General features: G+C 43.6%; 1 protein-coding gene across 5 annotated transcripts in view; it reads left to right on the forward strand.

The window, feature by feature from the left end:
• col27a1b (collagen, type XXVII, alpha 1b) overlaps nt 1-23,347 on the forward strand; it is a 653,616-nt gene that overhangs the window by 157,314 nt on the left and 472,955 nt on the right. For all 5 annotated transcript variants that reach the window (XR_011956099.1, XM_072565909.1, XM_072565908.1 and 2 more), the window contains exon 3: nt 7,408-8,993. Coding sequence is in view for 4 of the 5 variants with exons in the window: in XM_072565909.1 (XP_072422010.1) it covers nt 7,408-8,993 (1,586 nt within the window). In the remaining variant the exon portion in view is untranslated. The remainder of the gene's footprint in view (nt 1-7,407; nt 8,994-23,347) is intronic.

A 23,347-nucleotide genomic window follows, 5' to 3' on the forward strand; every position in this document is an offset into this window, starting at 1 on the left:
TCAATGCTAGGATTGGAGGGTTTCAGCTATAGGGAGAGGCTGAATAGACTAGGGCAGTTTTCCCTGGAGCGTCAGAGGCTGAGGGGTGACCTTATTGAGGTTTATAAAACCATGAGGGGCATGGATGGGTAAATAGACAGTCTTTTTCCCTGGAGTAGGGGAATCCAGAACTAGAGGGCATAGGTTTAGGGTGAGATGGGTAAGATTTAGAAGGGACCGAAAGGGCAACTTTTTCACACAGAGGGTGGTACATGCACAGAATGAGCTGCCAGAGGCAGTGGTGGAGACTGGTACAGCATTTAAAAGGCATCTGGATGGCTATATAAATAGGAAGAGTTTAGAGGGATATGGGCCAGGTGCTGCTAAGTGGGATTAATGCAGGATATCTGGTCGGCATGGACGAGTGGACTGAAGAGTCTGTTTCCTTGCTGCACATCTCTATGATTCAAACTGAATCTTCTCTAGCAATTTCTGTTTTTATCTGTTTTGGATCTCCAACATCCACAGCTCTTTGTTTTATTTTATACTAAGGCTTAACCGCCGTCCAGGCTTGAGTTGACCCCAGGTTTGTAGAGGAGGCCATTCAGCCTGTCATGTCTGCACCAGCTCTCTTCTCAGCTAATCCTACTCTGTCACCATTTCCCCAGCAAATCATTCATCTTCAGATCATGATCCAATTCCTTTTTGCGAGCTGAGATTAAATCTGCATCAGTCGGATTCCTCAGGCCGTGTTCTCGTTCCTAACCACTTGCTGAGTGAAAAGGTGTCACCTCTTGTTCTTTTGTCCATCACCATACGTTCATGCCCTCTAAGTCTCAATCTTTCTGACAAAAGAGATGGATTTTCACCTGTCTCAACCCCTCATGAATTTAAACATCTCTATGAGACCTCCTCTCAACCTTCTCTCTACAGACGACAATTAAAATTCCCTCCAGTTTCTCAGTGATTAATATTGTGAACCATATGCTGACGGTGATGGTGGAAGCAATCAATACTGACTCGTTCTGAAGCAAATGAAATAAATTACGTTATTTTCTGCAAGACATTGGTCAGTAATTTGAGTTCTGCCATGTGGTGATTGACGGAAACTTGGAAGGAAGTGGGGAACTTTGGACCAGTGGATTCCAAAACTCTCCATCACTGGTATATTTCAAGAACAATTACTAGGTCTGTTGTTGAATAATTCCTGTGGTTAGTCAATAATTCCATTGCTGTATTATTGTGTCAAAACCAATTAGTTAGACCTCAGTGTGTCTTCCTTTAGTAGTTCATTGGTTTGATATTGAAATCTCTGGTTCAGCAATATGACCTTATCACAGAGGTTGTATCATGACTATAGCAAACAATAATCTCACTGGTTTTGAGAAAACTAAAAGGACTCACTTCCAACATTCATTGTTGCTTTCTTCAGAGGAACATTATGAAAATATAAGCTTCGAGTTTACTGTGGTCTAGATTTGTGCAAAGTCAACACATCTGCATTATATTTGTTTTTACAGAGACACAATGTCAAAGTCCTGTTGCATCTCTATGTCAGCTTTGGACCAGATAATCATCAGCCTGTTGTCTTTCCCTATAAGTTGGGTTTTTTGCATCCCGGTCCTGAGGAGCTCAAGGCAAAAAGTTTCCATTTTGTGCGTCGTTTTAGCATGCATTTATTTTTGTCCTGCTGCTTTAGTGAATTCAGTGATGCAGATGTTAAAGGAGGAATTGCAGTCATTTCTTGGCTTTGTCAGGACATCATGTTCAATCCGTTCTGATTGCACGGATTCCATTGTCAGTTTTAATCATTGCAGCCATGTTTCTCACTGACGCTGCAGTTTCCTGTGCGTGGCCAACACCTGTCAGTTCGCATTGCGATATGTTTTCAGTTAAAGTAGGAGGGTTTGCAATGGTGCAGAGTCAGGGCATACCGTCAATCAGTGTCGATCAGGTGATAACTACTGTATGAAGGAAGAACTGAAATGGGAACAGGATATAGAGGGGTGACTGTGACATCACAATGGATTAGTAATTCAGAAGGATGTGGAATCCTGCCTTAGTAACTGGTGGAAATTTAAATTTAATTCATAAATCTGCCACACTAATCTCAGTGATGACCAAGTACCACAGATTGATATGAAAACCCCATTGGTTTACCAATTCAGAAGTCACACGACACCAGGTTATAGTCCAACAGGTTTAAAAGCCTGGAGCACTGCTCCTTGGTCAGGTGAAATGTTCTGAAAGCTGGTGATTTCAAATAAATCTGTTGGATTATAACCTGGTGTTGTGTGACTTCTGACTTTGCCCACCCTAGTCGGCATCTCCACATCATGGTTTACGAAAGGTCTTTGGGTCTAAAAAGATCTGCCATTTTTACCTGTGATTCCAGAACCCACAGCAATGTGGTTGACTCTTAATCTGGCCTCTCAGGATCGCTGTGAGATTCAGTCTTTGCATCAGTCTAAAAAGTGAATTAGTAAAATGATCAGGTTCCTGGCAGGGACTGTACTATGGGAAAGTCAATTGCCAAGACTGGATCACCATCTAGCTAAAAGACGGAAGTGTGGAGAGATGGAAAACAAATTGGGGCCCTACAGAGGGAAATAAGGAGGGAAAGCAGATTGGGAAAAAGAATCAAACTGTTTAACCTTTCGAGCAATTAACAGCCTCTTCTAATCCAATTCTTCTTCTCTTAATTCTAAATTAGAAAGCAAATTTGTTCTTCAACTTGTAAGTTGTGCTTAAATTGCAATAAAGGCCCTCATGCTCAAAATATTCAGGCTGGCTTTCAAATGATTAGCGCTGTTATTTTCTGACATGCTCTTGCACTATTTCTGTATAATACAGATTCTGTTATGATTAAAGAAGGATGTGGTCTGTAGAGAGAGTGAGATTGTAATTAAAATGTTTTGTTTGGAACACCAAGACAAATTGAATTCTGTGAGGCAGCTGACCTTAATTCTGCCCACATGTTGCAATACCCACATGACCAAATCTGCCATTTGTTGATAGCTCAAGACACGAGTTTGGTGGTTCAACTCCATGTCATCTCTCGTGTGTCAAGTAGAAGATTTACCCAATTTTGTCTCTGTATGTTCTTATCAGCTGCATTTGGCACGTAGAGATCTAAAATATGCAATGTATATAATTACAGTAAAGGAACCAGCTAACGCATCATGCATCTATGGGTCAGTTTTTGTGCAACATCTCCATCACTGCGAGTTGTGCAGTTTAATTTGGAGCCGTTGAACTGCCTGTGACCCTTTTTCCATCGACATTTTTAATCTTTCCAATGTCAGCAGGGAGCCAAGTGTCTCTCCAGCTGATATTAGGATTTAACTGTCCAGTGAACAGAGGTTGTCACAATTACAAAAGTACATTTGCACATTGTGTTGTGTTTCTATTGCCCAGGTGGCAGTGAACAGTTTAATTTGGGGTTTTGTGATTCTTGAAACAGAAACTGATCTAGCAGTCGTGGAACCATCACCCTGAAGGTCTGTATCCATACTTAGAATTTGAATGAGTTCCGCAGCCGTGCAATTTCCATTGACGTGGGCCTTATTCCCAACACTGTATCTTTTTGTTTTGAAATCCCTCCCTGATGTCACCTATAAGACCATAAGACACAGGAGCAGAAATTAGGCCATTTGGCACATTGAGTCTACTCCACCATTCAATCATGGCTATTAGGTGTTACAACTCCGATTCTCCTGCTTTCTCCCCATAATCTTTGGTTCCCTTAGCAATCAAAAGCTTAGCAATCTCTGTTTTAAAATATACTCAATGACCTGGCCTCCATAGCCTTCTGTGGAAATGAATCCCATAGATTCACCACTCTCTGGCCGAAGAAGTTTCTCCTTATCTCTGTTCAAAACCTTTACTCTAAAGCTGTGCCCTCGGATCCTCCAATGGATCTCTTGCCAATGGAAACATCTTCCCAACATCACCTCTGTGGTCTCCTCCAGCCTCGGTAACTCTCTGGTTTCTGCTGCATCTTCATCGCTTGGGCCACAAACTTTGTTTTCACGTTCCTCCGTGGTGTTGTTGCCATTCCATCACCTGTCTCCCCTACCATCACCGAAATCTCCTCCAACCTTGAGATCTCAGCTGTTCTTCAATTCTGGCCATCCCCAAAATCCTTGCAGATTTGGAACACTACTCATTATAGAGTCATCTAAAATTATGGGTCAAAAAAATTCAATAGTCGCATCTCTTGCTGTTAACTGATGCACAAATTAGTCAAACTTTCCACGAAGATCAGAGTAAGGCATATTTAATGTTTGAACCTGTTGACCTGTGGGGCTAATAATGTGATGATGTACCCACTAATTCAACTTTGCGATCTGGGTGTCACTGGTGGAGCCAGTGCTTATTATCCACATAGAGAAGGTGGTGGTCAGCTCCCTTCTTGAACCACCACAGGCCATATGCTACAGGCTCTCCCAGAGCACTGTGAAGGAGGGAGTTCCAGGAGTTTTACCCAATGACACTGAAGGAACAGCAATATGTTTCCAAGGCACGGTGAGTGGCTTGGAGAACTTGCACATATCTGCTGCCCTTGTCCTTTCAGATGGTAGAGGTCACAGGTTTGGAGGCTATTTTAGGAGTTTTGACAAATTTCTATTTGTTTACATTAGATTCAGCTCCAGGGTCCATTCAATCAGCATCTTTTCCTATTGTCGTATAGCTTAGTATGATCATTTGAAATTTGGAATCTTGCATTTGGCTTGATGAGTGCAAGATGGAAAAACTTCAGCAATTCTCCTCTCTTTTTCAACAATGTTTATGTTTATTATACAGTTTTTTTAGCTCCATTATACTGAAACAAGATGCTCTAATTGGCAAATGAAAATGATAATAGTGAATTTATTAAACTGGTGTAAATTGATACTGGAGCCATGATTTAATTAGGCACTGATTCAGCGTTGAAGGTTTTGGTAGGGTTTTATTTTGGAGCACATTGGATTGAAACCAAATTGGAAAGGATCCAATGTTTAATGTGCAGTACAACCAGGGTTTTATTTTCCTCCTGTAGTTTGTTCTCTTGGCTCCGTTACATAACTTACCTTGAAAAATGGTCTGTTTCCAGTCATGTTTGAAACCAGTGAGACTGCACTAGATCAGCTGTCTTGAACGCTCCAACACACACAAACACTGAAGGTTTTCTCTCTTTCTGAAATTTTTTTTCAAATCATGAATTCTCCAGTTGCTCCTAAACTGTGGCCAAGGTAAATAGGGAAAAAAATAAGACAGGAGGAGAATTTTGATTATATGCTTTTAGGAAAAAAGGTAGTCTGAGGTTACGATTTTCCTTGGCTTTATGAGACTCAACGGTGTGATCAATTGTCTGAATTCTAAACAAATGCAGTCTTCTTATAATGGGAACTCACTTTCACTTCTTCAGATAGTTGTTCAAAGGTTCATTGAAAACCTCTATAAGCACAAGACAGAGTAAGAATGTTAGAAGAGGAGAAACCTTTCCATGAAGTATCATTTGGATCCAAGCCAGTCCATGAAATGGATGAGCAAGACCTTTGAGTTCATTGACTACTCAGTCTTACAACTCATTCCATCCAAAGTGTCCAAGTCCTTACATTTTCTTTTTTTGTATCCAAACGTGCTATCACACACAACTGAACAGGTTTTAAACCATAAGACATACAAGCAGAAGTTAGGCCATTTGGCCCATTGAGTCCACTCTGCCATTCAATGATGGCTTATAGGTTTCTCAACCCCGTTCTCCCATGTTCTCCCCGTAACGATGAAAAACCTATCCATCTTTGTCTTAAATACATTCAATGATCTGTCCTCCACAGCCTTCTGCAATAATGGATTCCACAGATTCACCACCGTCTGGCTGAAGACGTTTCTCCTTATCTCTGTTCTAAAGGGACTTCCCTTTACCCTGAGGCTATGCCCTCGGGTCCTAGTCTCTCCTGCCAATGGAAACAGCTTTCCATTGTTCACTTTGTCTAGACCATTCAATATTTTGTAAGTTTCAATTAGATCGCCCCTCATCCTTTTAAACTCCATTGAGTATAGACCCAGAGTCCTCAAACGTTCCTCATATGTTAAGCCTTTCATTCCTGGGAATTTCAACCACCACATCACTGTGACTTTTTTTAAAGCTACGAACCACCACTAGTAACCTAATGTTACTTAATAACAGTGATGAGCAAGGAGGGTTCTGAGGTTTAGTTTTGAAAGAAGAAACTCTCAACATTCATGACTAGAGAGATCCGTGAAGTAAACAGAAAGAAAGAGGCAAGATTTGCATTTATCTAACATCTTTTGCAACGTCTCAAAAAGTGCAATCCTGGCAGTGAATACGTGACTCTGGAAGGGCAACTTAACCAAAACAAATGAGAAATGTGACTTGAAATTATTATTTAAACCAATTTGCATTGTAAACTATTATTGGCCCTCGACATGGGTCTGGTGCTTAATATAGCAATGTTCCGACTACTTCAGGAACTGTCCAATCTGATAAAGTGAGCGAAAGAATTGCTTGTGAGAGAGTTGAGCTGCTGAGAAACATGACTTCATCTGGCCTTTACCAGTCTGCAGGATAATGACCTGTACTATTGAAATGCTCCCAGAAAGGAAATTAGCAGATATACAAGGATGTTGCTGAGGCTGGGGCGGGGGGTTTGAGTTATATGAGGAGGCCGAATAAGCTGGGGCTACTTTCCACAGTGCATTGAAGGCTGACAGGTGGCCTTTTGGAGTTTCATAAAAATGAGGGGCATGGATAGGGTAAATAGACATGGTCTTTTTGTCAAGGTAGGGAAGTTCAAATCCAGAGGGCAAAGGTTTAAAGTGAGCAGGGAAAGATTTAAAAGGGACGAAAGGGGTAACGTTTTATGTAGAAGGTGCTGCGTGTGTGGAAAAAGATGCCAGAGGAAGTGGTAGAGGCTGGTACAATTACAAAATTTAAAAGGCATCTTGGGAGTAGGAAAGTTTTAGAGGAAATGGGCCAAATGCTGGCAAATGGGACTAATCAGTTTAGATTATGTGGGTGGTTCAGTGGTTAGCACTGCTGCCTCACAGTGGCAGGAACTCACCTCGCCTCTGGGTGACTGTCTTTGTGGAGTTTGCATATTCTCCCTGTGTCTGCATGGATTTCCTCCCACAGTCCAAAGATATGCAGGCTAGGTGGATTGGCCATGGGAAATTGTCCCATCGTGTCCAGGGCTGTGCATGCTCGATGGATTAATGATGGGAAAAGCAGGTTAAGGGGTGAGTCTGGGTGGGGATGCTCTTTGGAAGGTGGGCATGGACTCGATGGGCCAAATGGCTTGTTTCCACATCATAGGGATTCTGTGATACCTGGTCAGCAGTGTGCTGGATAACCCTGTGTGTGCCCAAATGAGATCTTTGTGTGGACTGAGTTCTTACGTCCTTTCTCATCTTATCTTTCAGATGTGGACATTCTCCAAAGGCTGGGCCTTATTGGGAAAAAAGCACAAACACTGGCATCGCCATCTTCCATGACGTCTCGCTCTGTTCCTCAGGGGGTCATTCCTTTTAAACTGGGCGTTATTCTCACACCGAGAGCTCGCATCAAAGCACCTGTAGCAGCTGTTATCCCTGCCTCATATGGCACTAACCTCACCCTCGTCCTGAGCGTGTGCTCCCACCGTGTCAACAATGCTTTTCTATTCACCGTCAGGAATAAGAGAAAGAGACTGCAGCTTGGCATGCAGTTCATTCCGGGCAAAATCATTGTGTACGTGGGACACAAACAGTCTGTCTATTTCGATTACGATGTCCACGATGGCCAGTGGCACGACATGGCCATCACCATCAGAAGTCGAAAGGTTACTCTATATACTTCTTGTGGGAAGAATCGCACTCATGCAAATTTGCATTTCAAGAAAGAGGATTCTTTGGATCCAGAAGGTTCCTTTCTTCTGGGGAAGTTGGACCAACACTCGGTGCAGTTCGAAGGAGCTGTCTGTCAATTTGATATTTATCCCTCCGCTAAGGCAGCTCATAATTATTGCAAATACATCAAGAAACAGTGCAGGCAGGCCGATATTTACCGGCCGAACCTCCTCCCCCTCCTCCCTCTTTTGCCGCCTTTTCCCAATTCCTCTGCCCCGTCTCCTTCTCCGTTGACGCTGCGGAAGAGGAGCGGACCAGCGAACAGCTTCAGCGAGAGCGTGGCTTTGCTGGGCCAGGCCCCGACGTCGCCGAATCTCAGCCCCTGGACCGTCAGGCGGACGGCGTTTGGCGCCACGGCCCCGCCCGCTGTGCTCCCCATCCAGCAGCAGCAGCAGCAGCAGGCCGCGACCACCATCCGTCCGAAGCCGCTGAGATCCACTACCCCCGTCCCGAGCGTGGGGTTCCTCCAGCTGACCCCTCACGCCGAGGCCACGGCGCCCACCCCAGCCAGATCCACGGGGAAGGGCGGGACGACGTCGGAGAACCAGCAGGGGCAACCCCGCCGAGCTCCCGCCGGCGCAGCCGCAAAGCAAGACTCCAGAGGGAGGGCCACGCCCACTGGGCACGCGACGGCGACGGCGACGCCTCCTGGGCACGCTAGGGCCACGCCAACTAGGCACGCGACGACCGCGCCCACTGGGCACGCGACGGCGACGCCTACTAGGCACGCGACGACCACGCCCACTGGGCACGCGACGGCGACGCCTCCTGGGCACGCGACGGCCACGCCAACTAGGCACGCGACGACCACGCCCACTGGGCACGCGACGACCACGCCGACTGGGCACGTGCCAGCTCCCCCTCCAACAGCCACCGTGCCGGCCACGCGGAAGACCGAACGCCAAACCGCCAAGACCTGGAAACCCACCTCGAAGAAAGCAGTGGGCCGGGAAACTGAGCCAAAACCAGCCACAACTCCATCGTACCCCAGAGTTACCTATGGCGTGGTGTCGGTAACACCTGCTGCCACAGATGGGTACCAGACCTTTGGGATGGAAAGCTTTACTGTTGACCCGATGCTTCAAGGGCTCCCAGGTATCAAAGGGGACCCAGGCCCAATGGTAAGACTCCTTTATGTCCATTGAACATTGAATGAGGGCCAGGCTCCTAAGTAGTCACATACGCATTTGTTTCTGAAATGACCACTACGCACAACAGTTAAACACTCAAATGAAGCAAAACACTGCTGTTGCTGAACATATAAAGCATATGAATGGCTGTGAATTGGGAGGGGGAATGTGCTGGGGGACCTGGGTGTCCTTGTGCACTAGGTGTGCAGGCAGTAAGGAAGGCAAGCAGAATGTGGGTCTTCATTGCTAGAGGTATCAAGTACAGTTATTACAGTTGTTCAGGGCCTTGGTGAGGCCACACTGACAATATTGTGCACAGTTTTGGTCTCCTTTTCTGAGGAAGCATGCACTTGCTCTCAAGGGAGGGCAGCGAAGCTTCATCAGGCTAATTCCGGGGATGGAGGGACTGACATATGATGAGAGCTTGATGTGGTTAGGATTGTTTTCACTGGAGTTCAGACAAATGAGAGGGGGATCTCAGAGAGACGTATAAAATTCTGACAGGATTCGACAGGGTAGATGCAGGAGGATGTTCCCGATGGTGGGTGCATCCAGAACCAGGGGTCACAGTCTGAAGATTCAGGGTGGACCATTTATGACAGCGATGAGGAGACATTTCTTCACCCAAAGAGAAGTGAGCCTTTTGGAATTAATTATCACAGGAAGTAGTTAATGCCAAAACATTAGATGTATTCAAGAGGTGGCTAGATATAGCACTTGGGGTAATTGGGATCAAAGGTTATTGGGACAAAGTAGGATTCGACAGTTGAGTTGGACGATCAGCCATGATTGTGATGAATGGTGGAGCAGGCTCAAATAGCCACCTCCTATATTTGATGTTTCTGTGTTATCTGTTAAACGTAAAGAGTGCTGGAGAAACTTAGCAGCATGTGTGAACAGAGTTCATGTTTCAAGTGCAGTCTGACTCTTCAGATTTCTGAGGAGGTTCTGACAGTTCTGAAGAAGAGTCACATTGGACTCCAAACATCCAACTCTCTCACCCCAGATGCTGCCAGATCTGCTGCGTTTCTCCAATCTGTGTTTGTGTGATAATTTGCAACAGTGTGTGCAGGTACAGTTGTTCTGCTGTAACGTGACAGGCAGCATTTGAGGAGTAGGAGAATTGATGTTTCGGGCAAAATCCCTTCATCAGGAATGAGGCTTGTGAGCCGAGAGGGTGGAGAGATAAATGGGAGGGGGTGGGGCTGGGGGAAGGTAGCTGAGAGTGCAATAAGTAGATGAAGGTGGGGTCATGGTGATAGGACAGAGAGGAAGGTGGAGCGTATAGTTGGGAAGGAAGATGTACTGGTAGGAAACCGGTTTCCTCACTCCCCTCCTCCATGCCTAATCACAGATCCGTCCAACTCAGCACTGCCCTCATGACCTGTCCATCTTCCTTTCCACCTATCCGCTCCACCCTCCTCTCTGACCTATCACCATTACCCCCACCTCCATCTTCCTATTGCACTCTCAACTACCTTACCCCAGGCCACACCCCACCCCCATTTATCTCTCCACCCCCTTGGCTCACAAGCTTCATTCTGGATACAGGGCTTTTCCAGGGGTGCTGCCTGATCTGCTGTGCTTTTCCAGCACCACACTCTCGACTTTGATCTCCAGCATCTGCAATCCTCACTTTTTCCAGCTGTAACATGACATTTGTGTTCCTCCGTGACCTCGCGATATAGAAAATCAGGCTGTAGATCGCTAATAGAAAATCGCTTTACCCATTCTGTAGAGAGTTTGTATTACCCAAACAACATCCACAATTCGTCAATTGTGGTACAGGTAATTTGCACTGATGAAACACGCATTACAGCAGAACGACCTATAGACTGTGTTCCAACCCGCAGAGAGCAAACAATGATGACAGCCAACAGCCTTCAAATCTAAGAAACAAATACAAAAGTGAAATCTGGCAGGTGCTGGAAATCTGATACAAAAATACGCTGAAGATAATTTTGCTGCTGTAGTTATGTTGGAATCGCAGTCTCATTTCTGCATTTCACTGACATAACTAATCAAAATGTGGAGATGCCAGGGTTGGACTGGGGTCAGTAAGGTCAGAAGTCACATGACACCAGGTTATGGTCTACCAGGTTTATTTGAAGTCACAAGCTTTCGAAGCATTGTCAGTTGACGAGCTACTTCACCTGACGAAGGAGCAGTGCTCTGAAAACTTGTGATTTCAAATAAACCCATTGGACTATAACCTGGTACCATGGGACATTTGACTATGAATACTCAAAAGTCATTGAGCTGAAACATTAACTGTTTCTTTCTCCACAGATGCTGCCGGAGTTTCACCAGCACTTTATTTTTATTTTTTTTTTGTTTTTTTTCCTTCACATCAAAGGGCAATGCTGACTATGCTTTTTTTTTCCTCAACTGAGAAGATTCTAATCTCCTGATTATATATTTTTTTCTTTTTTTTAATTTAACCCCCACACTACCGCCTAACTGCGGTAGTGCTTATTTTTTCCCCAGCACCCATGGTGTGTGTGTGCAGGTGTGAGACACAGTGAAAAGACACAAAGTGCATGAATCTTTATTCAATTTCCACCACCAGGAAGATGGGAAAAACACCCGAGTGGCCAGTGACAAGCACTGCCCTTAACATCAAAGGGCAATGCTGTGTGATCAAAACAGTGAAGGGGAGGGTAAGGACTAAATCAAAATAGAGTTGGACGGGGAAATCATACACTCCACTCCCTGCGGCGCCCACCTCTCCCTGAACAACTCCAGGGTGTTGGTGGACACCGCGTGCTAGCACTTTATTTTTATCGGCCTCAACCATCAAATCCAATAGGCCACTGACAGATAATAAATAAGAAGGGAATAAGCTAATCAAATTACAAAATATGTTTTGGAGAATTGGTTCCTCCACTAAGCTGAACCCACTGTTGAAGATCATAACACGACAAAAGTGGTAGCAAATGTCAGAAATTGGTTGAACTTGCCAAACAGTTTTGGTGTTTAGAATATACCAAACATGAGCCTTTCACTGGAAACTAGGATTTGATTTTGTTGGATTTCGAGAGATATCCCCCTCTCAGCTGAAGACACACTCCAGAGTAAAGTTTCCTCTGATGATGTTTGGGCAGGATCCATGGTATTTCTACAATTTAGCCCGTGTGCACTTCTTTCTTATACATCTACCATGTTTTGTGCTTTTTATAACATACAAAAACAGAAATTGCCAGAGAAATGCAGCAGGTCTGGCAGCATTTGTGGAGAAAAAGCAGAGTTAACATTTCAAGTCCAATCTTTGTCAGTTTCAGAACTCCAGCATCTGCGGTTTTTTTTGTTTTATTTTTGGGCCTTTATAAACTGTTCCCCTCTTTCCCTAGATTTGCTTTATAATTTGTCCCATGCTGATTAGTACTCCCTCACTATCTATACTGTATTGCCGTATAAATTTAACCAGTTATTCTGAAGCACAGAATATGGGAATAAAGAACAAGCAAGAGACTTCCATAATGTGTCTTTTCCTTCCATTGGCAAGTCAGTGCTGATTAAACTTACAAACAATGAAATCAAGTAAGGTGGAAAGGTGCTTGTGTGAAGTATAAATAATGCCATTGATCTGTTAGATACAATGTTCTATTACAATACTGTAAAGTACTATGTAGTTCCAAGTAACTGCATCGTTTTAACTTGCCCAGGCTATTTTCAAATCCACATTTTATATTCTGACTCCCAAATGGCAGCATCTTTATACAGATCCTCCCTTCTCCTGTGCCTTTTTGATTATAGGCTTGCTCTGTGATGCATAAACCTAACATGCCACAATCCTCTTCCCTCTGGGTCTTTTCCCAGTCACCTTATATTTGTGCCACACTGATAACTTACACTCCATCTCCACCAAGATATTTTGCAACTTTTAAACATCAATTAAATCTCTTCTTAACCTTTTCTTGTCTGAGAGGAACAATCCCACATTATCTAGCTTCATCAAAAAGCTGCAGTTCCTTAGCATTCGAACCATCCTGGTCAGTCTGCTGTGAGGTAATGATACAATAGTCTGGGGCCAAGGATTGTACACATTACCCCAACTGGAAGTTCGCCAATAATTCATAAACATGGGGTCCTTGCTTGTGCTCTCTTTGCATCAATTTCTAAAGCCCAAGAACCTTTACACATGCACATACGCGCACACCCGCACACACACTCCCTCCCAAAGGTCTGGCGGCATCTGTAGAGAGACAGAACCTTCTCAAAACATTCACTTTGATTTCTCTTCACAGATGCTACCAGACTTGCTGAACTTTTCCATCAATTTCTGTCTTTTGTTTCTGATTTTCAGCATCTGCACTTCTTTCATTTTTATTCCATACCCTTTATTATTTGTCTGATAATGATTACAAAATTGTCTTGATTTCAGATCAGGGTACTGGAGGAGAAATGACATTGGGGTTGACGATCAGTCCCCCGATCTATTTGAATGGTAGCATGGACTTAATGGGCTAAATGGCCTCCTTTATTTTCTTTGTTTTTATATGTGTCATTGCTATATAAGTGTGTGGCAACACACTTAAAAAGAGCAAAATACTCTGGATGCTGGAAATCTGCAAGAAGCACAAAGTGCTGGAGAAACACAGCAGGTCTGGCAGCATCTGTGGAGAGAGAAGAACAGAGTTAATGTTTTGCATCCAGTAACACTTCTTCAGAAATGAGAGGAGTTGAAAAATGTTCTTTTTATGTAGCAGATAGAGAAGGAGGAGGAGCAAGCAGAACAGATTGCAAGGATGCTCAGAGCCAAGGAGGTTGTGAAGGGCAGTGAAGGAAGGATAGAGATGTAAAAAGGGTGAAAGGAACGCATGAAAAGAAGAAAATGAGACCACTCTGCTGAGAGCAACGTCAACAAGATATGATGTGTATTTGTATGTATGTGTGCATATTTCTGTGTGTATTTGTATGAATGAAAGAAAGAATTGACAAGGCAAGTGAAGCTCTGAAGTTTTGGAATTCAATATTGACTCCTGGAGGCTGTAAAATGCCTAAGCAGAAAATGAGCCCACATTCCAATCCCTTTCTTTTCTGAAGAAAAATGACATCGGACTGAAAATATTAACTCTGTTTCCCTCTCCACAGATGTTGCCAGACCTGCTGAGTTTCCCCAGCAATTTGTATTTGTTTTTAAAAAGGGGCTGACTTTACCTATTTCCTATTGGAACCCTTTCTGGAATTGTTCACTTCTTTTGTCACTGAATCACAGATTTTCAGTCTGGCTACACCATGCACTACATTCATGTCAAAGTGCCAGGACACACAGACCATTTCTTCAATATTCAATGTTATAATGAATATTGCATTAAAATAACTTGTGGTACATCAGATATTTTCTCTGTTCAACCTCACGTGTCACTTTGGGTTTAAATATTACTCTGTTCTTCGGCTGTTCCAGTATTGGAAGAAAGTCCTGGCACTTCTGTACTCTTGTATTACTTTCCAGTTTTCCTTGGCATTCCATCCTCTCTTCAAAAAAACTGCTTCTGTATTATCTTGTACTCAGTATTTACTGTCCCTTCATCCAAGAAGCCTTTTCAAATATTTTTCTATTACTCAGCCCTTTAGTTTTCCTGTTGTTCAATTATAGAACATTTGTGTTTATTTTGGCCTCATTACATTCCCACATCATTTTCATGAAGAATGGTTATTTATCTCTGATGAACGTTCCAAACTGCAGCCTTGTCAGGCCTGAACCTGTTGGTAGTGTTGTCTCAGATAGAATTTGTCACACTTTAGCCACTATCTGGACCAGCTGCCTCTGACCCACAAGCCTCAGGGTGGCCAAGTTACAACACTCCTGTCTCTGAGGAACAAAGTTTTAGTTTCAGACGTAGTGCAGCCTAATCTGGATAAATACTTTGTGGCAGTACAGAGGTATTCAACACAGGTATTATCTGCCAGATGAAATGCTAAGCAGAGGGATATGAATAGGAAAGGTTTGGAGGGATATAGGCTGGGTGCTGGGAGGTGGGACTAGATTGGGTTGGGATATTTGGTCGGCATGGATGGGTTGGACCGAAGGGTCTGTTTCCATGCTGTACGTCTCTATGACTCTATTTATGGGACCAAGTCCCATTTGCCAGCATTTAGCCCATATCTCTCTCAATCCTTTCTATTCATGTACCCATCCAGATGCCTCCTAAATGTTACAATTGTACTAGCCTCCACCACTTCCTCTGACAGCTCATTCCATACATGCACTAGCCTCTGCGTGCAAAAGGTGCCCCTTGGGTCCCTTTTAAATCTTTCCCCTCTCACCCTAAACTTATGCCATCTAGTGTTGGACTCACCATCACAGGGAAAAGACTTTGTCTATTTACCTTCTCCATGCCCCTCATGGTTTTATAAACCTTGATAAGGTGACCCCTTGGGATTGCATTACACAACAACCTATTCTGTCACTCCCAGGGGCAATGACTAGCTAAAGTAATATTGTTCTCCATAAGCTCCCTGAACTGGATCAGTGATTAATGCTGCACATCTTTCCCCATAAATCCCCAATTTCCACCAAAATATTCAAGGAATTTCGAATCCACAGAGTTCAAAATAACCACAGAAGGACCACAAAATGCATTTACAGGCCTGCAAGACATTAGGTTGCCACTTCTGAATGATTTCTTTTTTTAACGTAACTGCAGAAGTTATGTTGTGGTAATATAATAGGTTTGTGGAAAATGTTGGCCTTTGCAGAAAATATAAAGTGGATTGAGTGAAATGAAATGGATCTGATCTTCAAAACAAAAAATGTGAAACACATTATTGTTAATTTGCTTCACGCCCTGTACTCGCATGGTTTACCTAAACGAAGAATGAGCGGTTATGAGTAACTAAAGTGCTTTATGTTCACGGGATGTGGACATCTCTGGTCAGGCCAATATTCATTGCCCATTCCTAATGTCCCAAGAATGATGGCTTGCTGGGCTATTTCAGAGGCCAGTTAGTTCTGTGTCAACTGCACTGTCGTGGGTTTGGAGTCACATTTAAGACAGGAGAAAGTGAGGACTGCAGATGCTGGAGATCAGAGCTGAAAAATGTGTTGCTGGAAAAGCACAGCAAGTCTGGCAGCAACCAAGGAGCAGGCGAATCGATGTTTTAGAAATGAGGTTGGTGTGCCAAGCAGGCTAAGATAAAAGGTAGGGAGGAGGGACTTGGGGAAGGGGCGTTGGGAATGCGATAGGTGAAAGGAGGTTAAAGTAAGGGTGATAGGCCGGAGAGGGGGTGTGGGCGGAGAGGTCGGGAAGAAGATTGCAGGTCAAGAAGGCGGTGCTGAGTATGAGGCTTGGGACTGAGATAAGATGGGGGGAGGGGAAATGAGGAAGCTGGAGAGATCTGCATTCATCTCTTGTGATTGGAGGGTTCTGAGGCGGAAGATGAGGCGCTCCTCCTCCAGGCGTTTTGTTGCCATGGTCTGGCAATGGAGGAGGCCAAGGACCTGCATGTCCTTGGCAGAGTGGGAGAGGAAGGTAAAGTGGTTGGGTTGGTTGGTGCGGGTGTCCCAGAGGTGTTCTCTGAAACGTTCCGCAAGTAGGCGGCCTGTCTCCCCAGTGTAGAGGAGGCCACATAGGGTGCAGTGGATGCAGTAAATGATGTGTGTGGAGGTGCAGGTGAATTTGTGGCAGATATCGAAGGATCCCTTAGGGCCTTGGAGGGAAGTGAGGGAGGAGGTGTGGGCGCAAGTTTTGCATTTCTTGCGGTTGCAAGGGCAGGTGCCGGGAGTGGAGGTTGAGTTGGTGGGGGGTGTGGACCTGACGAGGGAGTCGCAGAGGGAGTGGTCTTTCCGGAACACTGATAGGGGAGGGTAGGGAAATATATCCCTGGTGGTGGAGTCTGCTTGGAAGTGGTGGAATTGACGAAGGATGATATAATGTATTTGGAGGTTGGTGGGGCGGTAGGTGAGGACCAGTGGGGTTCTGTCCTGGTGGCGATTAGAGGGGCGGGGTTCAAGGGCGGAGGAGCGGGAAGCGAGAGCATCATCAACCATGTCTGAGGGGAAATTGCGGTATTTGAAGAAGGAGGCCATCTGGCTTTTTCGGTATAGGAACTGGTCCTCCTGGGAGCAGATGCGGCGGAGGCGAAGGAATTGGGAATATGGGATGGCGTTTTTACAGGGGGCAGGGTGGGAGGAGGTGTAATCCAGGTAGCTGTGGGAGTCGGTCGGTTTATAGTAAATGTCCGTGTTGAGTCACATTTAAGACAGACCAGGTGAGGACAAACAGATTCCCTTCCTTAAATGGCAGTGGTAATACACCGAGATCAAATTGTTGAAATCGGCAGCCAGAGACTTTCAGAAATTTACAAAGGTTTTGTTATAGATTCATAAAATATTGCAAACAACATAAAAGTGTAAGAACTAGGAGCAGGAGTAGGCCATCTGGCCTCTCGAGCCTGCTCTGCCATTCAATAAGATCATGGCTGATCTTAGTGTGGACTCAGCTCCATGTACCTACCCGCTCACCAAAACCCTTAATTCCTTTACTGTTCAAAAATCTGTCTATCTCTCCCTTAAAAACATTCTTCGATGTAGCCTCAACTGCTTCACTGAGCAGGGAATTCCATGGATTCACAACCCTTTGGGTGAAGAAGCTCCTCCTCAATCAGTTCTAAATCTGCTCCCTTTTGGGGCTATGCCCCCTAATTCTAGTTTAACCTGCCAGTGGAAATAATTGCCCGCTTCGGTCTTATCTGTTCCCTTTATAATTTTATATGTTTCTATAAGATGCCCCCTCATTCTTTTAGATTCCAATGAGTATAATCCCAGTCTACTCAATCTCTCCTCGTAAACCAACCCTTTCAAGTTCGGAATCAATCTAGTGAACCTCCTCTGCACCCCTACCAGCGCCAGTACATCCGTCCTCAAGTAAGGAGACCAAAACTGTACACAGTACTCCAGGTGTGGCCTCACCAACATCCTATACAGATGCCGAATAACCTCCCTATTTTTAAATTGCATCTTTCTAGGAATGACAGACAATATTCCATTTGCCTTCTTAATTACTTGCTGCACCTGCAAACTAACCCTCTGTGATTCATGCACAAGGTCACCCAAGATACCTCTGCACAGTAGCATGCTGCAATTTTTAACCATTTAAGTAATATTCTATTTAAATTATCAGTTTCCTCCTTACCCTTTCTGACCCCTTATCTGTTCAGAAGTCAGCTCCCCTTCAAGAAAGAACTTAAAAATATATCCTATCAGATTAACCAATTACCCATTGAATCAAATTACAAGCACTGTCCAACTTGTAATTAAAAACAAGAGAGGAAACAATGGTTGGAACTCTTCCCCCACAAACAGCAGTTGATGCTAGATCAGTTGTTAGTTTAAGTCTGGGATAGATTTTTGTTAAGCAAAGGTATTGAGGGAGATGGGCTAAAGACAGGTATATGGAGTCAGGCCACAGATCAGCCATGATCTCACTGAATGATGAAACACGCTCGAGGGCCTGAATGGCCTGCTCCTTCCTCTGTTCCTAAGGGAGGTGACAAAATCAAAATGGAATCAGAGGGGGAGATGATGCACTCCAGCCCACGTGGTGCCCACTTCTCTCCAAAAGCTTCAAAGGTAATGGGCAACACCTTTCCAAATACACTTGGGCATGGACGTCGCTATGGGCAAGGGGCCAACAGTCCGGGTTTATGGCCCGTTGCTGGAACATGTCAATGAGGGGTGACTTTAGCTAGGCCCAGGACCTTGCACGTGAGGAGTTAAAACTCAGCTTTTTAATTTATTTTAGAAAAACTACAATCACCAAATTGTCCAGTTAACTCATTACAACTGACAAACATTACCACCAGAGGCTGTATGACAGAAACCAAATTCAAAAGGGTGGGAATTGGTGTTTGAAATCCTGCTGTTCCTGAATCATATTCATGGCCTAAACCTCAGGCACAGTTTACAAAATCTGTAGATGATACAAGAGGTTGTAATTGTGTGGAGGGTAGTGTGGAACTCAAAACGACATAGATGAGTTGATGGAATGGTTGGACAGAGGATAAGGGAAATTTAAAGCAGAGAAGTTTGAATTCATTAATTTTGAGAGGAAGAATACATAAACCATACTGAAACAGAGGAAGCTGGGAATATATGTGTATAAATTAATGAAGGTGGCAGAGAGGTTATGGGAGTCATTACTAAAGCATACAGCATATCCTAAGTTTTATCAATAGGGACACAAGAGAGGACGGTATGTTCAAGCAAAACAAAATACTGACATAAGCAAAATAATTATAAAATACTGGTCTAAAATAAATCACTGAACAATATTGATGTAAAATAAATCACTAAATTAAATCACTTTAATATACTGATATAAAATAAGTCACTATGCAATATTGGTATAAACTAAATTAATATTAAATACTGCTAAGAAATAAATCAGGATATAAAATACAGGTTTGGCTCCTACTAGGAGACTTGTTATTCAGCCAGTCAGTACTAATTGTACTTACCTGTTGGCACTCATAATTACCTGGAATTATCTTACTATTATCTCCCCGCCTATATATTCTGTGCCTGTGCACTTCTCTCCACTTTACCTGATGAAGGGACAGAGTTCAGAAAGCTTATGATTTTAAACAAACCTGTTGGACTATAACCTGGTGTCGTGTGACGTCTGACCTTGTCCACTCTAGTCCAACACTGGCACCTCTACACCATGGCTCCCATTAGAATATAATGTTCAGTTCTGGGCACCATGCTTTAGAAAAATGTGAAGGTATCAGAGAGGATGCAACAAAATTGCCAAGAAAGGTTCCAGCAGTGAGAAACTTCAGTTATATAAATAGATTCGAGATGTTGAGGCTTGGAGAGAAGACGTCATTAAAATTGTTCAAACTCATGAGGGGTTTGGACTGAATTGGTGGGGGAATAAATGTTCCCATTGGGGGAAAGAGAGTATAGATTTAAGGTAATTAACAGAAGAATCAACAATGACCTTTGCCAAGCATGAGGGCTCAGGGTCTGGAATGCATTCCCCCAGATTGTTGAGGAGGTCTGTGCATTTGATGCATTGGAATGGAATTGGTTCATTGGTTGAAAAGCTTTATATGGTTAAAGGGAAAAGCAGGGGTGTTGCTTGAGGTGAACTGCTCATTCATAGAGCCAGTGTAAACATAATGGGCTGAATAGTCTCCTTCTGGGCTATAACTATTCAGTCATTCTATAATTCTTCCCTCTGTCTAAAATCTCATCCATTGGACCAAGACAGTGGAGACCCCTTCGAATATCTTCTCCTTTGTGTGCATTGTTTTTGTCCTTAAGTGCCTTAGGAAATTATTCAAGAACATTTATTTTAAAATCAGCATGTTTTGATACATTTCTAGGTAAGTGGGACTTAAACCCTGAGGTGAGGACATTACCACTACACCACAAAACCTCATAATTGAAGTGCATGTTAACCCACATTTGGAGCACTGTGTTCAACTCTGGTCTCTCTGCTGTAGGCAAATGTTGTGAAACTTGGAATGATTTACAAGGATGTTGCCAGGGTTGGAGGGTTTGAGCTACAGGGAGAGGCTGAATAGGTTGGGGCTGTTTTCCTGAACCGTCAGAGGCTGAGGGGTGACCTTATCGAGGTTTATAAAATCATGAGGAGCGTAGTTAAAGTGAATAGACCAGGTTTTTTCCTGGGATGAGGGAGTCTAAAACTAGAGGGCATAGGTTTTCAGGTGAGAGGGGAAAGATTTAAAAGGGACCTAAGGGTCAACATTTTCACACAGAGGGTGGTGCGTGTATGGACTGAGCTGCCAGAGGAAGTGGTAGAGGCTGGTACAATTACAACCTTTTAAAAGACATCTGGATGGGTATATGAATAGGAAGGGTTTAGAGGGATATGGGCCAAATGCTGGCAATTGGGATATCTGAGATATCTGGTCTGCATGGACGAGTTGGTCCGAAGGGTCTGTTTCCATGCTGTACATTTCTATTACTGTAAGTCTTTGATGTTTTTAACTCATCTGTTGTCTGGGAGGCTGTCTTTAAATTGTCTCTTAAAATGCAAAGGAACAGTTTTAAATTTACGGGTGCACTCCTGAGCTATTTTAGAAACGTAGAAGATTTTGATATTTTTATCATTACACAGCAAAAGTCAGATATAAAACATTGCTGGAGGAGATAAAAAGAATCTCATCTGTTTTTCTGTCTCCTGGTTGAAAGAGTTTGTGTGCTTTATTTATGTGGGTGAATTTTTCCATGGAATTGAGAAGTCTTTGTGCTGGATTTGATTTGCAGGAGTTGTTTGAGGTGGGACCTATTTGACTCAGAACCAATGTGTTGATTCATTCAGATTCTGAATTCCTGTCTCCACTGATCTGGGTTGGAACTGAGAATTTAAAAGCTGTCTGAATAAGTGTGGTAACCAGTCACGTCCCCAAGGTGGTAACGGGGTTTTATTAATGGAGATTCACCAGGATGTTGCCTGGAATGGATGGTTTGAGTTACAAGGAGAAGCTGGATAGGCTGGGACTTTTTTCACTGGAGTGCAGGAAGTTGAGGGGTGACCTTATAGAAGTTTATAAAATCACAAGGGGCATAGATAGGGTGAATGGCAGGTGTCTTTTCCCTAGGATGGGTGATCTCAAGACTACGGGGCATATTTTTAAGATGGGAGGAGCAAGATTTATAAAAGACATGAGGGGCAAATCTTTTACACAGAGGGTGGTTCGTGTGTGAATGTCCAGAGGAAGTGGTGGATGTGGGTACTGTAACAATGTTTAAACTAAGTGCAAGAATAGGAAATGTTTGGAGGAATATACACAGGCAGGTGGGATTAGTTTAGTTTGAGATTATGGTTGGCATGGATTGGTTGGATTCAAGAGTCTGTTTCTGTGGTGTATGATTCAATGACTCTATAACCATGGCTCAGTCACCATTTTACTATCAAACCCCCTATAAATGAAGGGGAGAGATGAGAACCAACCATCGCTGCAAATTAAAGCAGTGATTTTCAGAACCCGCAATCACATTTAATTCTTAGTTAGACCTTTCGGCAGAACTGTATGGATGCTTGGTTTCTAAATTGGCATATTTGAAATGTCATAAAGGAGGAGGAACTCAATAGGTCTGGCAATGTCAGTGGAGAGAGAGGAACAGAGTTAACATTCTGAAGAAGGGTCACAGCAAACTCAAAATGTTAACTCTGTTTCCTCTCTCCACATATGCTGTCAGATCTGCTGAGGTCCTCCAGCATTCTGCGCTTGTTTCACCTGTAAAGTTCCACAGTATTTTGCTTTTATCAGAAAGCAGGTTCTTTCATCAAAAGTTATTTCAACGAGAATTCTTGTATCATCCTGTCAGCATTGTTGAGCCAAGGATTCTAGTCAGTTAGCTTTCTCTTTTCAGATAGACCCATTGTCTTGTGTCAGTCAAGGCTTTTAAATAAAGCAGTACCACCTGTAACGTTTCAATTAAGAAAAGGAAATCAGGATATTATGGTAATTCTTGGGAAAGTGGTCACGTTGCCAGGCAACGCTTTGCAATATGAAAAGGCTTCCTCAGCAACTTTTGGTGGCTAACTGTTTGCCCAAAAAGAAGAAACAGTTAAATTTGTGATCGGGGCATATTGCTCCAACATGTCTAGCGTACTTCAAAATGGAGGTCCAGTCTATGCATTTCCAAGTTGGTATTTCCTTACTCTTGGGCTCGGTTGGCTTGTGTGGCTGGCTTTGTGACACAGAGTGACATTAACAGACCAGGTTCAGTTCCTGCTTTGGCAGAGGTCACCATGAAGGTCTCATTTCCCACTGCGTCTCCTGGGATATGGTGACCCTCAGGTTAAACCACCACCAGTCGCCACTCTCCAATGAAGGAGTGGAGCTACAGTCACTTTGAGTTTTTCTTGCTTCACCAGGGAGTTCATTTACTGTTTCTTTTTAAAATTGTCACTTCTCAAATCCATGCAACTTCTGAGTGGCAACTTAAAAAGTTATAAAAACAGAAACTGTTGAAGAAACTCAACAGGTCCGTGGAGACAGAAACAGAGTTAGTGTTTTGGATCCAGTGACCTTCGTCAGAACTCTGAGTTTGTTGACTTAAACGTTCTGTCAAGTTGTCAAAAATTTCCAAAATGTTGAGTTCCTGAGAATTTCTAAAAGATATTTTGTGAACATCTCTATCTGGGCTAATGTTTGCTACCCTCCCTAACAGGAAAATGGGTAGTGAGCTACCTTCCTGATCCACTGCAATTTAACAGGGCAAGGGGTTAGGTACAGCCACAATGCTGTTTAGGAGGGAGTTCCAGGAATTTGACCTAGTGGCAGGAAAGGAACAGAGATAAGATTCCAAATCAGGATTGTGAATGATCTGGAGGGGAACATTCAGATTGAGGGGGTGTTCC

Source organism: Chiloscyllium punctatum, chromosome 49 (genome assembly GCF_047496795.1).
Source record: "Chiloscyllium punctatum isolate Juve2018m chromosome 49, sChiPun1.3, whole genome shotgun sequence".
In the NCBI taxonomy this organism is placed as follows: domain Eukaryota; kingdom Metazoa; phylum Chordata; class Chondrichthyes; order Orectolobiformes; family Hemiscylliidae; genus Chiloscyllium; species Chiloscyllium punctatum.